Below are 17,821 nucleotides of genomic sequence, written 5' to 3' on the forward strand. Positions count from 1 at the left end.
CTTCTGTCCTCCACTCAGTCCACTCCTCCCGCCACCCCAGTGTCACAACCGGGCACAGCTGGCGTCTGTCGATGCCACACTCGTGTGCTGAGCTCCCAGTCAGTGACCAGAGCTGCGGTGGCATCAAGCAGACACTAACCCAAATCGTGGCCACTTCAGGCAAACAGAGAGATAAGTCACATATACAGTTACATAATTATAATTCAAGCTCAAAACACAATGTCCTGAATGAAGCGGCTCCCCTGCGTCTCTGTCCAGCTTGGTCACCTGACAGGCCTGCCTTGAAACTTAAGCTTCCACCTCACGAAATACCAGCAGCTGCACCAGCGACACCAGCCGCACCTCCCTGCCCCTGCCTGTGCTCACCCCTCTGCCCGGGATGCTGACTCTGGTAGGGCTGCTGGTGGTGGAGCCTGAATAATGTCCCACCCCAAAGGTGTCCAAATCCTCATCCCGGGCACTTGTGACTATGTTACCTTACACGGCAAAAGGGACTTTGCAGATGCGATGAAGTTAAGGATCTTGACGTGGGGAGATACTCCTGGATTCTCCGAGCGGGCACAGTGTCATCACGAACAAGGGTCCTCATATGAGGACCAGGAGGAGGGTCGAGAGAGTAGATATTAGGAGAGAAGCAGAGGTCAGAGAGGAGAGAAGATGCTGTGCTGCTGGTTTTGAAGATGGAAGAAGAAAGAGGCCATGAGCCAAGGAATGTGGGCGGCCTCTGAAAACTGGAAGAGGCCAGGAAAAACTTCTACCCCAGAACCTCCAGAAGGAGCCAGGATCTTGGCTTTGGCTACGTAAAACTGGTATCAGACGTCTGACCCCAGAACTGTGCAAGAAATAATCTGTGTTGTTTGGGCCACTGAGTCTGCGGTGATTTGTTACAGCAGCCAGAAGAAACTAACACATCTCCTAGCGGTCCTCCGAGCCTGGGCTCAGCCACTGCCTTTCTGAGAAGTGCTTGCTGACCCCTCACGTGGTCACATCCCCTCGGCCTGGCCTCCCAGGCCAGGTAGGATGACCTCCTAGGTCCACCTCACGCCCACGTCTGTCACTTGGCCGGCCACGACACATCCTAACTGCACCTTCACTTGCTCACCTTTGGTGTAGATGGTGAGCTCCTTGACCCGGGGACTGCGCCTCCCGCTTCTGCCCTGCTGGCCCTGGGCACAGCTCCAGGCACAAGGCGGCGGTGTGCATGAGTGTTCACGGAATGAGTGGTAAAGGCATACGAGAAGCAAACACCGAGAGCAGAAGAGGAGTTCAGAGGGGAAGCGATTGCTTCAGCTGAGGCATGAGGAGGAGGGAAGCCCAGAGGCCTCCTCCTGGGAGGGGCGGCCTGTGAGCAGCAGGGACACTGCAGTAAGTCCTGACCAAAGCCAGATGGCAAATGTGCACCTCCACACGTGCGCCACTGGGACAGAATGAGAGCGCTGCCTCCGCCAGATGTGTGCTGAGGACAAGGCTAACACTGCGTCCAGTGTGGGCGAACACTGCCCAGTCCCCGGGGGTCATTTTCTAGCTCACTGCCTTGAGTCTGCTCCCCCGGTGGGGATGCTCCTGACCTGGACAACTTGTAGACCCTGGGATAGGCCCCAGGTTGGGTTCCCTGGGAGCAGACTCTGAGGTGGGGATTAGTAGGTAAGACATTTATTAGGGGATGCTCTTGGGAGGGACTGGGCACAGGGTGCAGGTGAGCTGTGACTCAGTCTAACAGAAACCTCACCTGCCCGGCAGGATGAGTCTTCAAGTGTTGTCTTGAGTTGGGCCAAGGGGGCTGGGCTTTAACAGCTCCTTAATAACCAGTCATTGGATGGGGGACAGCCCAGGAAGGGCGGGGACTTGCTGAGCCCCGGTAGACTGCTGGCAGCTGACGACTGTCAGTTGCATGTTTCCCAGCAACTTGAGGAGCACGTCCTTCCTTCCCGGGGGCCCATGCTCCATCGCTGAGTTTACCATGGGACGAGTTTGCAGTAGGCCATTTACCATGCCTAAGATTGCTCTCCACACAGGAGGGCCCCAATGAATACACAGGGCCTCCCTCGCATCAGAGCCACGAAACATTAATAGCAGCAAGATCACAAAGTCTTTTCTGCTATGACCTTTACAGAGTATAGCATTGTCATGAACTGCCCTTAGCAGGATTTGAACTTTTCTCCCCAACACGACCAGACCTAAGAGACCGGGATTCACGGTACACTTCAGAGGCAGTTGCTTCTTACACCAAATTCTGGAGATTCGGGAGATGCCATTCCAAAAATGAGGTCTGGTGATAGGGCTCACCATTCTCACTCTAGAATGTGATTTTCTGCAAAGAGTCCCTAAAAGCACCACCACCTTTGAAAAGGGAGCAGATTTGGGCCAGCAAGTGCTCAGAGAGACCCTAAAGCTTTGACAGGGCTGCCGCCATGGAAACCACACATTGCTTCATTTAATAACAAGATGAAGAGTGAAAACTGGGGTCTAGGGCTCTGCTCCCCGGGAGTTCGGGAAGCTGGGCTAGTATCCATCCAAATGAAACTCCTCTCACCCTTGATGCACTGGGAGGAGTGAAGTGCTTATCTCGGCAATTCGTTTAGGTTGGTTTCATCCAGAGGCATGTTTTAGCTGTTTCGTTAATCCACCCACTATTTTATTTGGCATGGACGTGGAGGGGTGGAAGCTGTCATTGGCTGGGTCCTTCTTTGGGGCTCACAGAGCAAAACACACACATTGGAGCATTTCTCACACTTGGACTTTCATTCTGATTTTGAGTACGTGTCTGTCTCCACTACATCCTTTGACAACAGAAGGGTGCTGTGTTCACCTGTTTATCACTGGCTGTCTCTCCCAGTGTCTTGCAATGAAAAGAACCCCTGACCCACGAGGTCTGTGCAAACTAGACATAAAAGAGCACTGGAAAGGAGTGAAAAGTGAACGTTCATCTGGAAAGACAGAGCATGGACCCAAGTAAGGAACAGGAATGAAGGAAGGGCCAGGAAGAGATAACAGATGGGGAGGTGCATTGAGGGGGGGGCATGTTCCAAAGCACTCTATGCTGGAGAACTGGCCCCCGAAGTCTGTGTTCTCCTTCCAGTCGAAAGGCAGAGCCTCACACGGGTGGTACTCAAATGGAGAGAGTTCTAACTTGACATCAAAAGATCTGGATTTGAACCCTGGCTCCGCTCTAGACTACCCTGAACTCTGGTTTTCCCTTCTGTAGGGTGAGGGTAAATATCATCTACTTCACAGGGTCACTGGGAGGACTGGGTGAGATAGTCTAGGTTGAAATGCCTCACAGGTTCCCTGCTAGAGACTGATATTTGGGCAATTTGAATTTGAAACTACAATCAGGTCTGCATTCAGTTTGCTCCAACTGGGATTCAAGATGGCCAAAAGATGCATGGATAAGGCATGGGGCCAGCCCAAGGTGTGAAAGCAGCAGTGCCTCTGAGGCTCCCACTGCCTCCCTCTGGAAATCCCTGGAAGCCTTCAGAGCTTTCTCAGAGATTCAGTCTTTTCACTCAGAGGCTGCTCTGAGTCACTGACATAGCTTATTTCTAAGGCTTTAGTCAGTCTTGAACAGTGAATTAGAGACAGCAACCTTTTAGGTCATTATCACAAAGCAGGAACAAATTCTGCATGTGAACTTCCTTCTCAAGTTTCAGCTACATACTGTTGGTTCAAGAATGCTAGATTGTTTGTGTGCGTGTGTGTGTGTGTTAGAGACAGGGGTGGGGATGTCAGACAGCCGGATAGAAGGGTAGAGTGGGAAAGAAGATAGGATTTTCTTTGCGGTGGGGTGGGGGGGCCATCAAACTGACAGAATTAACAAGCATCTCATATTTCCATTTCCCCAAAGCAAAATCCTATCGGAAGAGACTCCACTCAGTGCCATGTGGAAAGCTATGCTTCGGTAACATTTTTGAATGTAAGAGAGGAGATTTCACTATTCACGGGACAAATGTATTCCACAAGCTTGGCCTCATCCTGTGTGCCCATGCACTTTTACATATTGAATTCTTTTTCTCAATTACGATTCAATTCTATTTTAAGAGATTCAGAAAATATGGCGGTAACGAGTTGGGCAGAATCATCTTCTGAATTTGGCACTCGAAGGAAGGAATTTTTCTACGGGTGGAACCACAGCCAGACAGCCATCAGAAGCTGGAAAAATCCTCGTCTCCACCCTATTTATAAAATCCATCTCTGTTTTCACACCACGGCTGATTGTCATTTTACTCAATTAAGGGAGGCTTGGCCAGTTCCCCGAGTCCCCTGGCAATGGACCCGAGGTGGCAGCTTCCCTCTCTGACAATTCCCTCCACTTAAGCTTCATTCTGACAGGCATATTTGTCCCATCCTTGAGCACTGCTATTTTCTTACTCCTAGTGTCTGCTTTGTAGCTTCACTTCTTCTTATTCCTGGTGAATTTCCTGACACGCCAAAGCTGCCATCCTTTCTGAAGGCATTCTCAAGAGAGAGGTCTTATCCAGAGGTACAGCCTGGAGGACACACTGATTCAGGGTTGGAAGAGTGGATGAGCATGAAATAAACGAAAGCCTTGAACTGAGAAGCTAGTGAAGGTAAAACGGAAGAAAATAAAAACCAAAGGAAAATTAGTCTTGGTGGACTGACTGTATGTTTCCAGAAATTTGTCCATCTCCTCTAGGTTATCCATTTTTGTTCCATATAGTTTTTCATAATATTCTCATATGATATTCTGTATTTCTATGTTATTTGCTGTAATCTCTCCATTTTCCTTTCCTATTTTGCTAATTTGTGCTCTTTTTTCTTCTTTGTGAGTTTGGCCAGAGGTTTGTCGATTTTATTTACTTTTTCAAAAAACCAGCTTTTGGTTTGATTGATTTTTTTCTATGGTTTTTTTAATCTCTATTTTGTTTATTTCCTCCCTGATCTTTATTATTTCCTTCCTTCTGCTGCCTTTTGGGGTTTTTTGCTCTTCTTTTTCTAGTTCTTTTAGCTGGTGGGTTGTTTATTTGAGATTGTTCTTCTTTTTTTGAGGAAGGCCTGTATCGCTATAAACTTCCCTCTTAGCCCTGCCTTTGCTGTGTCCCATAAATTTTGAGTGGTTGTGTTTTCATTTTCATTCGTCTCAAGGTATTTTTTAATTTCAACTTTGATTTCATCATTGACCCACTGGTTTTTTTAATAGCATGTTGTTTAATCACCACGCTTTCCTTTTTTTCTTCTTTGTTTCTCTGTAGTTGATTTCTAGTTTCATGGCATTGTGGTCAGTAAAGATGCTTGAGATAATTTCTATCTTCTTAAAATTGTTAAGGTTTCTTTTGTGCCCAAGTACATGATCAATCCCAGAAAATGTTCCACGTGCACTTGAAAAGAATGTATATCCTATTTTGGGGGTGTGTAATGCTCTGAAAATATCCACCAAATCTAATTTTTCTATTGTATTATTTAATTTCTCTGTTGCCTTATTTATTTTCTGTCTGAAAGCTCTGTCTAGTGATGTTTATACGGTGTTAAAATCTCCAACTATGATTGTATTCCCATCGATATCCCCCTTTATCTCTGTTAGTAGTTGTATTAGTTTGAAAATTAATATTCATTTGAAATGCTTCAGCAAAACATTAAGGCTAACGGGAAGCTAGTGGGCAAGGTAAGAAAGCTCATTTGAAATCACTGGTGTGATTGGATGTTGGAGGACCTGACAAATGACTGTGCATGTCAAAGTCTACATGGTTTAGCGGACACAAGATAAAATGAAGATTGGGTCCTTTTGAACATACTGATCTCATATTCTTCTCTTACACTTTGTAGAGAGCATAGATACAGAGTTAAGGTGAGAGATGAAAAAAAGAGGAGATTATTATGGGAAAACCTCCTGATGCCCAATGCACAACATTGTGCTTAAAGCATAGAAGGCAGTGAGTAAACACTCATACAAGGCAACAAAGATGCAGGAGAATGTTGGCCAACATGCCTAAGTGCTTCTGGGTCAAGATCTGATGCTAATGGAGACTGTTCACTCTTCTGATATCTTCTAGACCTTCACCGTCCAGTATGGCAGCCAACATGTGGCTAGTGAGAACTGGAAATATGGCAAGTTCAAACTGAGATGTGCTGGGGGTATAAAATACAGATTTCAGATTTTGAAAACTTGGTGTGCATAAAATATCTCATTAATTTTTATATTAATAATATGTTGAAATGATAATATTTTAGATATGTTGAGTCAAATAAAATATATTCATTAGATGAGTTTCATCTGTTTCTTCTGATGTTTTAAACATGCGTGCCAGGACATTTTAACACAAGTGCAGCTTGCTTTTGTGGTCCACACTGTACTTCTACTGGACAGACCTGGTCTATAAAAACCAGCTTAGTAGGCTATGAATGGGTCAGCCTGCTTCTCGGGAATGCTGGAAAACCACACTAAACTGAAATAAAATTAAGGCAGACACTTCTTTTTAAAAGGTCCTTACAGGCAATGATCTGATCATTCAAATATTTAGAGTGAGGCTTAGTCATAATACTATGTGAGTCTTCTAACTTCTAAGGCCTTCTCTAAAGAAAGGTAGAGGAAGCTTCCATCAAACTCTTACAAAAGTGAACTTTGGAGGAGTGTACTGTGATACATTCAGAGACAGGAAGAGCTTGATAGAAATAAAATCTTAGAATTAGAAACTAAGAAGAGTGTTAATAGGTGGCTCCCCAACATTCCTGCCAATATAGAAGCTAATTAAATGACTGTATGGAAATAGCAATGATCACTGCCACACTCAGAGTGTGCACTGTACCAAAAACTAACACTCTGTGTCATTTGACTCAATCATATGTAACTGGCCTTTGCAAGGACTTTAATTGTAGGCCAAGTGACAGCCTCAAACACAAGATTCCCAGCTAGAGTGCTGACGGCTGCTGTATCTATTTTCACAGCCATGCTCTCATGGTTCAAAATCTCACAAATCAACCACCCAATGGGAACACGAAGTTAATTTCTAACTCACACACTTTACAATGCTTGCAGTACTAGGATAAAATTGATGGTTTGTGTGTGCATATTACAAATGCTGTCTTTGAAAGACAGGAAGCTAATTCACAGTCACTGTCATACTAGAGAAATATTGACTCAAAAGAGTGAATCAGAAGTTGGCCTCCGATATGGACAACAGCGGTATACTAACAAGCTTTAAATATGCCAGCATACGCTTGTCTGAGACAGTGCCACCAGATAGGAAGAAGCTGGTGGACCGTGGTAGACCATGGCACGTTTGCAAGTTGGGCTATCGTGTTAAAGTCAATAAAGAGCCGCACATCTACCACCACGCACACGTCCCGCGGATGCAGAGGTGGGAAATGAACCCTCCAGCTACGTATGGTATCAGATGAGTCCTCTTTAGAGTGAAAGGTACTGTTTGGTTTCAGCATTTCTGAAAAGATGGAGAAAAGCATTGGAGAAAAGCCAGGGGAAAAAAAGGGTTAACAAGACAAAAAACAGATCTCCTGTCAAAGGTTAAAAGTTGAAGTTACCAGGAAAGGGACCCTGATGGAGCAACTTAATAACCGGGGACTACGTGACTCAGGGACAAGGGGGATTCTTACAAGGAAAACTGTTACCACCCATCCTCCAGCATGTGTGAATGTGCACGCGCGCGCGCACACACACACACACACACACACATCAGGAAAGAATGCACTTACACTAAAGAACAACAGAAACCTATTAAGCAATACCCGGACCGTAAGGACGATCAAGCCTTTTAACAAGCCACTATTAAAGGTCCTACAGTTTCTGTTCCCAGAGACTTGTAAAGATGGAATTGACAGTACTTCCTGCAACATTCTGTTCTGCTAAGGTATACAAACCATTTTTTTTAAGGCAGCCCTGACAAATGTTCTCTTAAACACACTAATCTTGTCATCATCAACTGCTGTTTTGTAGGAATGGGGATTTTGCAGGCCAGTGTAAACAGAGGAGTCGGGAGCACAGGAAGAGAGAGGAATAGGAGAGGGACTTCACAAATAATCAAGATGGGAGGACTGACATGATGACTGCCATTAAAAAATAAAAAAGGAAGGAAGGGAGGAAGGGAGCAAGGGAAGAGGAAGGAAAGAAGGAAAGAGGAAGGAAGGGAAGAAAGAAAGCTACCTGTCTTCGGAATAAACTTGCCTGATGGAGCACAGGAATCAATGAACTCCTGATGCTCTTTCTCATCTAAGAATTGTTCCCCTGTTCCTGAATCGGAGGATAAGCCTTCCTTTTGAGCCCTTCTGCTGCCCTGACACATATTCCGGGACTCTAGTTGCTTCATTCCCATAAGCGGCCTTATCTGTGCTACGTGATCACCTTGAAGGCTTGAATGGCGGGGAGGCGCCTGCCATGAACACTGAGCGGAATAACTGGACACGTGATCTTTCCTTCTTAAGGGATCTGAAGTGGAGTAACAGAGACCGTGGGGGCAGCCGCTGGCGGGGAGCAGCAGCCCAGGGCGAGGGGGCAGCAGGGGGAGAGGCAGCTGCTGCACCAGCCGGGCAGCCGAGGAGAGCCCTGGTACTCACTGCGGGAAGACAGGGAGGGGCCGTCACAAGGGCCACCTCAGATCCCGGTGAGCTTCTGGATGCCACCTGCTCCGAGTCACAGTGAGGCTGAGTGGTCCTGTTTGAACTGGGCATCCTTCATTTTTTTTCCTGCCAGGTTCTTCCCTGCTTCCTTTGGCTGTAGCATCTCTAATGTTCTTACAGGGAACCAACACCTCCCTACATTGAGTCCACGTGTATTGGGGAGGGCTGACTTTATCTTCCACTCGCAAGGATGTGCATGTGACCCAGGCCTGGGTATTCAGAATACTCTGGTCCCTTGGCTGGAGGACCTGGTGACACAACTCAAGACAAGCCAATAGGAGTTGGCCGTTCGACTTTTGCATAATTGTTGGGAAAGAAGCCTTTTCTTTTGGGTTGCTAGGATGGCCACATCTAAGCGCAGAGCTGTGGCTGCCAAGTCTTTACCACAGTGTGGGGAGAACCTGCCTGAGAATGCAGTCAGGATAGAAGAAAGCAGAGCCAAGAGATGAGAAAGGAGAGAGAGAGAGAAATGTTGGTGTCCTGGGTCTAGCAGTACCTAAAGCTAGAGCGCCAGCAGCAAGTTTTCCCAGTAGCTTGAGCAAACCAATCCTCTTTTCTGCTTCAGCCAGCTTGAGTTGGGTTTCCAATGAAAATTGCACTGCTCTGATTATCAAAGCAGATCATGATATTTTGCTTGTATGCCTCTGAGGCCAGTGCACTCACTCGGGAATCACTTTCCTTATTTCCGTCTATTCTCTTGAATTACATTTCTACTCAGGAAAATACGACAATTTCTCTCACCATTATATACAAATAAACACAACTAACACATCCCTTTGTATTACTTGATAAATGACATTATGTTGAATTTCTTCAATTTGGTTTATCAGGGTATGTGTAAAATTCTGTACATGAAAATGTGGTGCCCAGTGAGCACGGGGCTGACAGGGAGGTCAGACTTTTAGTCCAAGGTTGGACATTAAGTGACCTCATTCAAATTATGTGATTTTGGATGGGTCATTGACCTTCCTGGGCCCCTGCTCTGTTTCCTCATCAGCAGAACGTATGAGTTAAGCTAAAGGATTTTGATCTTATCTCTATATAGCTCCATAGTGATTCCCTCATTCCCCAAATGATTTCTCATTAGATTACTTCATATACATATATATATATACATATGTATATGTATATACAACTCTATGACTATCAGTAGCTTATCAAATCATTTTCTTACCTAGAAATGCCAACCACCAAATTTTTACTTTTTTAAAAGGCTACTATTTCAATAGTCCATCCATCCATCAACCTACGAATTCATTCAATAAGCATTTATTGCTACCACATATTAGAAAATATGTAAAAAAAATTTAGTAAAAAGGTATGACTCCTCCCCTCAAGAACACGCCACTTTAATGGAGAAGACAGACACTCACGTCACTGACTAAATACACCCATGGACACATGTATCATTACCAGCCTTGAGGGCTGCCGCAAAGGACAAATACAGATGCCTCACTACCCTGTAAGTGGGAGGGCTGACCAGACGGGGAGCAGGCAAGCGGGGGTCTCCTGGAAGAGGGGCAACTTGGACTGAAGCTGGTGGGTGAGTGGGAGCCGTGTGGCCCAGACGCTGGGCTGGGGCCCTCCCAGCGCGGGGACGGCCGTGGTATGCTGGACGCTCCGTCGGGCTTGCTCACAGTAACAGGCCACGACCTTTATTAGTCAGCTCTTCCAAAGCCCTTGGTGAAGAAAATTGTTACCATTTCCTCCATCGGCAAGCGAATGTTCAGAAACATGAAAAGCAAAAATCCTTAAGATGTTAAAGAAAGTGCCTGCTGAACTCATGTCCCCATTTCTCGTTCCTGTGCAGCACTGCTGACTCGCTTTAACTTGCACCTCGAGGAAGTCACTCGACTGCCCTGGGTCTTGGTTTTGTCATCAATAAAACATGAGAATCTAGACATGATTCCTAAGGCCTCTTGGGTCCAGCATCTCTTATGTTTCTGGAAATACACCTGAGTTAGTAGAGAGGGGAGGAGACTCCATGGTGAATCCTATGAAACCCACTTGTGGCTATATTTAAAAAACAGAATCAGAGCGCACTCACAGTACGAGGAAATGTTGTAGGAACTGGAGCTATGGAAATGCGGGATGCATGGAGCCAAAAATGGTTAATGCATCCACAGCTAATGCAGGGAAACTGTGATGAAGGGTTTCCTTGGCAATTGAATTATTTAAAGGCAAAGTAACTCATTTTGATCAAAGACTGGTTTCTGTTTCTCATCCTCTCCATGGGTTCTTCAGTTGTAATTCAGTGGAAAGAGACAAATCCATTTCACTAAAAAACAAAGGTCATCCAAAAATAGCAAGGAAAGGGCAATCTGGTCGGATCCAAGGAAGCAGATACTCTGGTGGGAGAGGCCTGCTCAGCCCCACTGTGCCCTTGAGTGGCCTGCGCATCCTTAGGATCACTTCCATCACAAACTGGTTTCGGCGGATCCCTCAAGCTCTCGAATCATTTGGGGCAAGCGACACCAGAATTTACAGGGACCTGACATCTGTCAGTCTGAATGCAAAGCCTTGGATTTCAACCCAGCCAGCTCCTTCTAGAGGAGGCAAAAGGACAATAGCTATTTCTTAGCATGCATAATCGATGCTGCAGGGGTTGCTAGGCAACGGGCAGGGAGATTGTCAAACATCCCTGGTGCCTCCAGTGGAAGAGAGCAGCCCTGGCAGTCACTCCTCAGAGGTGACAGGCTCGGCAGGTCCTGGAAGCCGCATTTGTTTGGTTTATCTCATTCCTTTAAAAAAAAAAAAAAAAAAAAAAAAAAAAAAAAAAAACCTTCATTTGGTCAGGACTGAGCCATAGGCATTTTCCTCCCAGGCTCATTAGATGGTCTGAATATACTTTCAATCTGCCCTCCCCTCCTGAAAATGAGCAGGTCAGGCTGGAGAGAGGCAGCGCTATGAAAGGTCCGTGTATTTTCTGACCCAATTCATCCTGGAGCCCATGAAAGATCTGGTTTGTTTCTTGTGCAGCTGTAGCCTCTGGATCCGTGCAAATTAAAAGGAGCCTCCTCTCTGAAGCTTGAAATCATTCTAGCAAACATTACCAAAGCCTCTGGTTTCAACACACCATTCACACTCAAGGTCATTGAGATGAGGTTTCTTAAGTGTGCGACCTTGAAGTCGAAATGAATTTTTAAGCTGTCAGGCGTTTTGTTCTCTCCACATGAGATAAAGGGACAAATTCGTTTTGTTTTATTTTTGTTTTGTGTTTTCGCAGTGATCATTACAGAGCAAATGCTCATTGCAGGTCATGAATTTGCAAACACTGTTGGGCAAAGCCAAGAGGTTTATGGGTACTAGGTCCGGGTCTGGGTCAGAGGTGGGGTTAGGGCTATGAAACCAGCAAGAAGCCTCACGGACAGCAGTGATGGGAATATGTCCGGGGGTAAGCATGCCATGGGCAGGACGACTGGCTACACACTGCTGACGCTGGAAAATCCTTCATCATTACTAGCCCAAGCCCTGAACCCTGTTTCAGCATGAGTTTGGAAGGAAATGTAACGTATGAGTTGAGGGTACCCTGAGTGTGCTATGCAGCCTCCTCTCCTTAAAGGCACCGCAAAAAGTACAGAGAAGCAGGCACAGAATAAGGGATGATACTAAGATGAAAGGCTATTCCCACTGAGAAATTTTGAGTCTTTCTATCAGGCTGAGTTCCCTCGGCTATTCCTATACTGTCCTCTAGGATTCCCTCGGCTCCCAGGATTCTCTCACATTCAAAGATTTCGCCTTGTGACCCTGTGAAGTGAATTCAGAGTCTGAAGGCCTGACTGAGCTCCCTGGATGGTCTCCAAACATCAGTGGAAGCACAGCCCGGAATGTGAATCCATGGTCTTCAGTCTCCTTGTCTGTAACACATGGCTAGATTAGGATTAGACGCTCCTGAAGCATCTTCCAGCTCTCACATTTTATCAGTCTAGGAATCTACAAAAATAGAGGCACCTTTTGGTCCCATTTTTCCAAAGGTAACAGCACAAGAAAAGCAAAGACTGCAGATGGAACACTGCCAAATGTTCTGAACGTTTTGTGCTTTAAAAAATAACAAACTTTTTGAGTAAATGAAAGAAAAGAGGAAGCGATCGCGGCAGCAGGAGTGAAACATCTCCAGTGTCCCTGCAGGAGCCTTACTCCACACCACTCACCCCACTTGACCTCACATCTCTCCTCCAGTGTCGCTCTCACTCTCCCCCTCCCTTTGCCCGTCTTAGTGGGATGATGTTTATTTGATAGACGTGACATCCATCGTCCCTAGAAAGGTCTACCTTTTATTCACCCCAAAGTGTAGCTTTTTAGGAGCTTTTGCTGAGAGTCTAAGAGCATCTGGGCCACCCGACTCCATTACTTTTGATGACAACGGAACCAAATGCACAGGGTTTCATTTGGATGAATTTTAACAGAAAGTGTGTTTAGTCTGCAGGTTGGGTAAGTTCAAGAATCATGTTATTTCTCTCTGGGTCACTCGTTACATATATGTTGAAGTATTTTAATGCTCAGCCCAACAGCAATGGAATACACATCATTTTAAAAAATGAGAAGTTGTCCAGGTTATAACCAGTAAATAAATGCCATTCTCACAAATATTCTGTGTTTGGCCAAAACAAGCAAACACAATCTAATCATTTTATGTGATGCCAAGAAGTTACATTTTATTACATTAGCCATGTCCATATTCATTTGGCACTTCATTCATTTTATAAAAATATGCCTCTTTTCAGTGCTTTACATATATTATCCAATACTTTAGTGAGTGTATTTTTTTTTTATTTTGATGATGCGTATGTAAAAGATCTGCTGAAGTCTTTTGTGCTATTTTTGTCAATTCTTGTGTTTTAGAGAGCTCCATGGAAACTTCAGCCCTTTCAATATTGTTTATCTTATTGAAGACCAGGTCTCCTTTTTGAGTTTATGGGGAAATGGCTATGATGAAGGGCTTTCAGACTTCTTTATTTGAGTAAAACCTTCTGTCCCATGGGGTGGTGGACTCCCCGAGAGATGCCACCCACCTGGGATGGAATCATGCCTGTGCTTTACAAAATCCTGGGGCCTGGGGGACACTTGCGAGGGACAAAGTAAGATATAACAGAAGTTCTCAGCAGAACAGAGGCTGAGAGGAGGAGTGAAGGCCACAGTCTCCCTTCCAGAACCTCAAACACAAGACAAGCTTCAGCTGAGCTTGGACAAGTACCAGGCAATCTGAGGAGACAGGTGAGTCTCCAAGGCTTGGCTGGTTGGCTTCTGTTTGACCCCCATGACCTCCATCCAGAATTTAGTTAACATGGACTTGGAAGAGCAGCTCAGAGTTATTCCCAGCCTGCAGACTGGTGGGTTGTCCTGAGAAGAACCTCTGACAGTTGGATGTGCCCCAAATATCCTTCCCACCATCCATTTAACTAAAGGAATTTGAACACATCTGCCACAGCGGATATCATTTGCTCCCAAACTGGCCACTACAACAAAATAAAATAAAATAAAATAAAATAAAATAAAATAAAATAAAATAAAATAAAATAAAATAAAGCAACAGTTCCAAGCATCAGCGTGACTATGAATAATGAGACATTCTGGAGCATTCTCTTACCTTCACTGCCACCAAGATCTTGTCCTGCTCAGGACAGAGGTTATAGCATTCAGCTAGGAAAACTTTTCCAAAGGCTCCTTCGCCTAGCTCCCTTTTCAGAACAATGTTATGTCTCTTGATGTGCTGAACAACTGTAAAACAAACACAGAATGGAAATTGGAATCGAACTGTGCGGAGCGGAGGGCAGGGGGCAGGGAGTCGGTGGGCCGCATCCTGAGCTTGCAGGCCCCAGATTCTCTCGCCTCTGCTCATGGAGAACTGAAGGAGAAGCTCAGGTCCATCCTCAAGGCCCACCCCGAAGGACTGGAAGGCAGCCACCTCGACTTGCTCTCCTGAGTTGAATTATCGTTTTGGATAGAACGAAAGCAACCACCTTGCTGTTGGCTGTCATTAATGAGCTTTGCAGACTAGGAAAGAGGAGAGTGGAGAAGGGAATGGATGTTAACGGCGATCTCTCTCTAGCCAGGTGCTTTGCAGGTATCTGTCAGTTATGTGTCTAGTGGGGAAGGCAGAGAGCTTGCCAAGAAGCCCGAAGTCTTTGTGAAGGCCCCTCCGTCCCCTGAGGGAAGATGCTCAGAGGACCCAAAGGGAAAAGGCAAGATCTGTGCGTTGCTGTTTAAGCCATGTCCTCACCTCACTGTGAGATTCATCATTGAATCTCAGTGACTCCTTTTGGTTAGTGTCTAGACTGTCTGTGCTAAAGGCTGGCTTCCTTTGCTCCTTTCTAAGATCATGTTCTAATTTTGGCTCTCCCAAGCCAAGAAGGGACAAGAACAGGGGCATCTGGGGAAGGAAGAACATTTCTCCCTTTCATCTAGAGCAGAGCTGGTCCACGTCACCCATTCGTACGCCTTCGTGGGGAAGGAGGCAGGAGTGGTCCAGGGTCTCAGGACGGAGCCAGTGGAGAAGCCCGAGGGGAGACCCTGCAGAGGACTGACTGCAGTGCAAACTTGTGCCCCTTTACCCGGCACATCACATGCTGGATCCCTTAGCAAAAGGCTTTTCTGAACTCCTCAGATATGAATGGCAGAATTAAAAAGAGGTCGTGACTCCCTCTAGATCTCGGAATGTGTTGCCAATCATGCTCCCTCTGTTTCCTGTGAAGCATTCCTCCCTGCATTTTAGACCCTGGGAAACTGAGTCAGCAGGAATTTCAGTGATGCTCAGCGTGGGAATGGAGGGCCTGGGATTCAAACTCAGGTTTGTCTGAATCCAGACTCTGATTTTTCTTCCACACCACAAAATGTCTTTTCAATTGTAGGTTGTGTTAAGTGTGACAAGAGAAACAGAAATAGGTAAGTAATAAAGGAAGAAGTAAAAATAGCTCCCCAGCTTTCTCTCTGCTTAGTTCACTCCTCAAAGGCTAGTTCAAATTCTCAAAAGTTCAAAAGAAATGTGAAGCATATCTGTGCAGTGTTAATAATAACAATAAAATGAATACTCGTGGACCCACATTCCATTTAAGAAACAGAGTATCACTAGTACTTTGAAGCAACACTGTTCTTTCTCAGTTGTATCCACTTCCTGCTCACCTCCCAGGGAAAACCATCATCCTGAATTTTGTGCTAATCATTTCCCTTTTGGTTTGCTACCAATGACATCTCCCCAATGGGAGACCACTAGGCTTTGCCTGTTTTGAGTCTATGTAAATGGGATCATACCACGTGCCTTCTTCCGCATTGTGCATCCATCACTCAACAATGTCCCTGAGATTGAGTTACATTCTGTGCATCAGTAATTCTTTCGCTTCCCCTACTTTATAATATTCTGTGGAAGGACTGTAACGCCACTTATTTATCCATTCTGTGTTGATGGATATGTTATACAGTTTCCTTTTAGACATAACTTGATATAAAATGCCACTGGTGATTAAGGTTTTGCTTTAATAGGATATTCCCCCTGATAATTCATGTGGTTTGGAGCTGTGGCTGCTTTCTTGGGCCTCTGGGAACTCAGGGTGGTAAAAATCAAAAGGTCTTTTATGAGCAACATTATTAATGAATATAAGAATGTGTATTAATTTCTCATGCTCCAGGAGCAATGCCTGAATTTAAGAGGAGAGAAATGTGTTCATTAGGTAGAGTGCCCATATAAAGAGACAAATGTAATTCTTGCAGAGAATTAGCTGCCCTATTTAAATCTAATATTTAACTCCTTAGGTTGTCACATGTTCATTGAGAATGAAATTGCCACTTGATTTACTTTACACTCTAACGAGACTAAGGCAAGTATTTAACTTTTTTTTTTTTTTTGCATTAAATTTGCACTTTTCCTTTCTCCTTTCCTCTTGCCCTCATTTCTTTCCTTCTTTCTCTCTCTCTCTGTTTCTTTTCTTTCTTTCTTTCTTTCTTCTTTCTTTTTCTTTCTTTCTTTCCTTCCTTCCTTCCTTCCTTCATTTCTTCCTTTCCCAAGCTGTAAAAAAAATGTTGGTGGGAAATAAGTTTCTAAAGCTATGGATAAAGCCACCATTTCATCATCTTCAAAATTAAAATTGATGAGACCATTTTTTCCATGTTAAGTTTAAAAGGGGTAAATGCATCATTAAGAAATGGGTTATTTTGCATTCACTTGCTCTGTTAGTTTGGGATATAAGAGATTACATGAATGGTGGCCTTTTGCCAAAGTACTTCCTCTAAACAGAATGAATTTCTCTCTTCTAAGACTGGAAGCCGCTTAGGGGCACAGGTAGCAATTTTGTGTCTGTACTTGCACTCCTGACAGGCCTCACAGTGCTTTGCACACAGCTGGTACTATCTAAACATCTGTTGAAAAATGTACCAAATGATAATAAAAACAACAAGTACTGTTTAGTAATGTTATTTCAGTTAACTGGCAACAGCCCTACCGGGTCTGTAAGCAACGAAGCAACCCAGTTCCCCCGAGACGCCAGGAGTAGGAGACCGACTGCTCTGAAGCTATCACATCCTCGAGACAGAATCTCTTCCCATTCTCTTCCAGGACAACAACAGGACTTGTCCCAACCTGCCTCATTCCCTGTTTCCCTCCATCACCGCAGGAAGTCCTCAGCACTCTGTTGGGGCAGCCTCTCACCCTCAAATTGCTTGTAAGTGCCCCAGGCTGAGCCCCACCACCTCCCTCACAAACCCTTCCACAGGTCCTCTGGGCTCCCTCCCTGTCATCCACGAGCTCCTTGTATCCCTGATCTCTCCTTAAACTTCTGTTTACCTCCTTGAAGCAAATAAAACTTTGGCTATGCCTGAGGACACCCATGCCTCGCCCCTGCAGCTCTCTCAAACCAACGCCATCCCCACCCCTCACCCCCAAGTACTTCAAGGCCTGTGGGCCGTTTTCTGACCATTACTCCCCATCTCCTGCTGGAGCCCCAGACCTCAGAAAGCATCCATTTCAGGGAGCCATCAGCCTGTACCACGTCTGCCCTCTCACTGCTGGCATCTTGGCCCCTCCTCTCACCTACTGAGCTCCCCTCTCCGCTCTGTTGGTGCCATCAATCTCAGAGCCCCAGGCACAGAGGAGGGAAGTCACTTGCCCAAGCTGTACAAACACTGGCCTGCCATTTATCCTATGTCTTTCGATAGTTCAGCTAAGAGGCCAGGCACTGGGAGGTTTGGTCTGGCTGTTTGCACGGCACTAAGCTGACTTTTTCCGGAAGCAAGACATTCTTAATGA

At 45.4% G+C, this 17,821-nt stretch overlaps 1 protein-coding gene across 5 annotated transcripts in view; it reads right to left on the reverse strand.

Annotated features, from left to right (window-relative positions):
• Positions 1-17,821, reverse strand: part of NTRK2 (neurotrophic receptor tyrosine kinase 2) — a 327,821-nt gene that overhangs the window by 69,418 nt on the left and 240,582 nt on the right. For all 5 annotated transcript variants that reach the window (XM_064490120.1, XM_064490118.1, XM_064490117.1 and 2 more), the window contains one exon: positions 14,174-14,304. In XM_064490120.1, the coding sequence (XP_064346190.1) occupies positions 14,174-14,304 (131 nt within the window). The remainder of the gene's footprint in view (positions 1-14,173; positions 14,305-17,821) is intronic.

The sequence above is a fragment of the Camelus dromedarius genome, chromosome 10 (genome assembly GCF_036321535.1).
Source record: "Camelus dromedarius isolate mCamDro1 chromosome 10, mCamDro1.pat, whole genome shotgun sequence".
Taxonomy (NCBI): Eukaryota; Metazoa; Chordata; class Mammalia; order Artiodactyla; family Camelidae; genus Camelus; species Camelus dromedarius.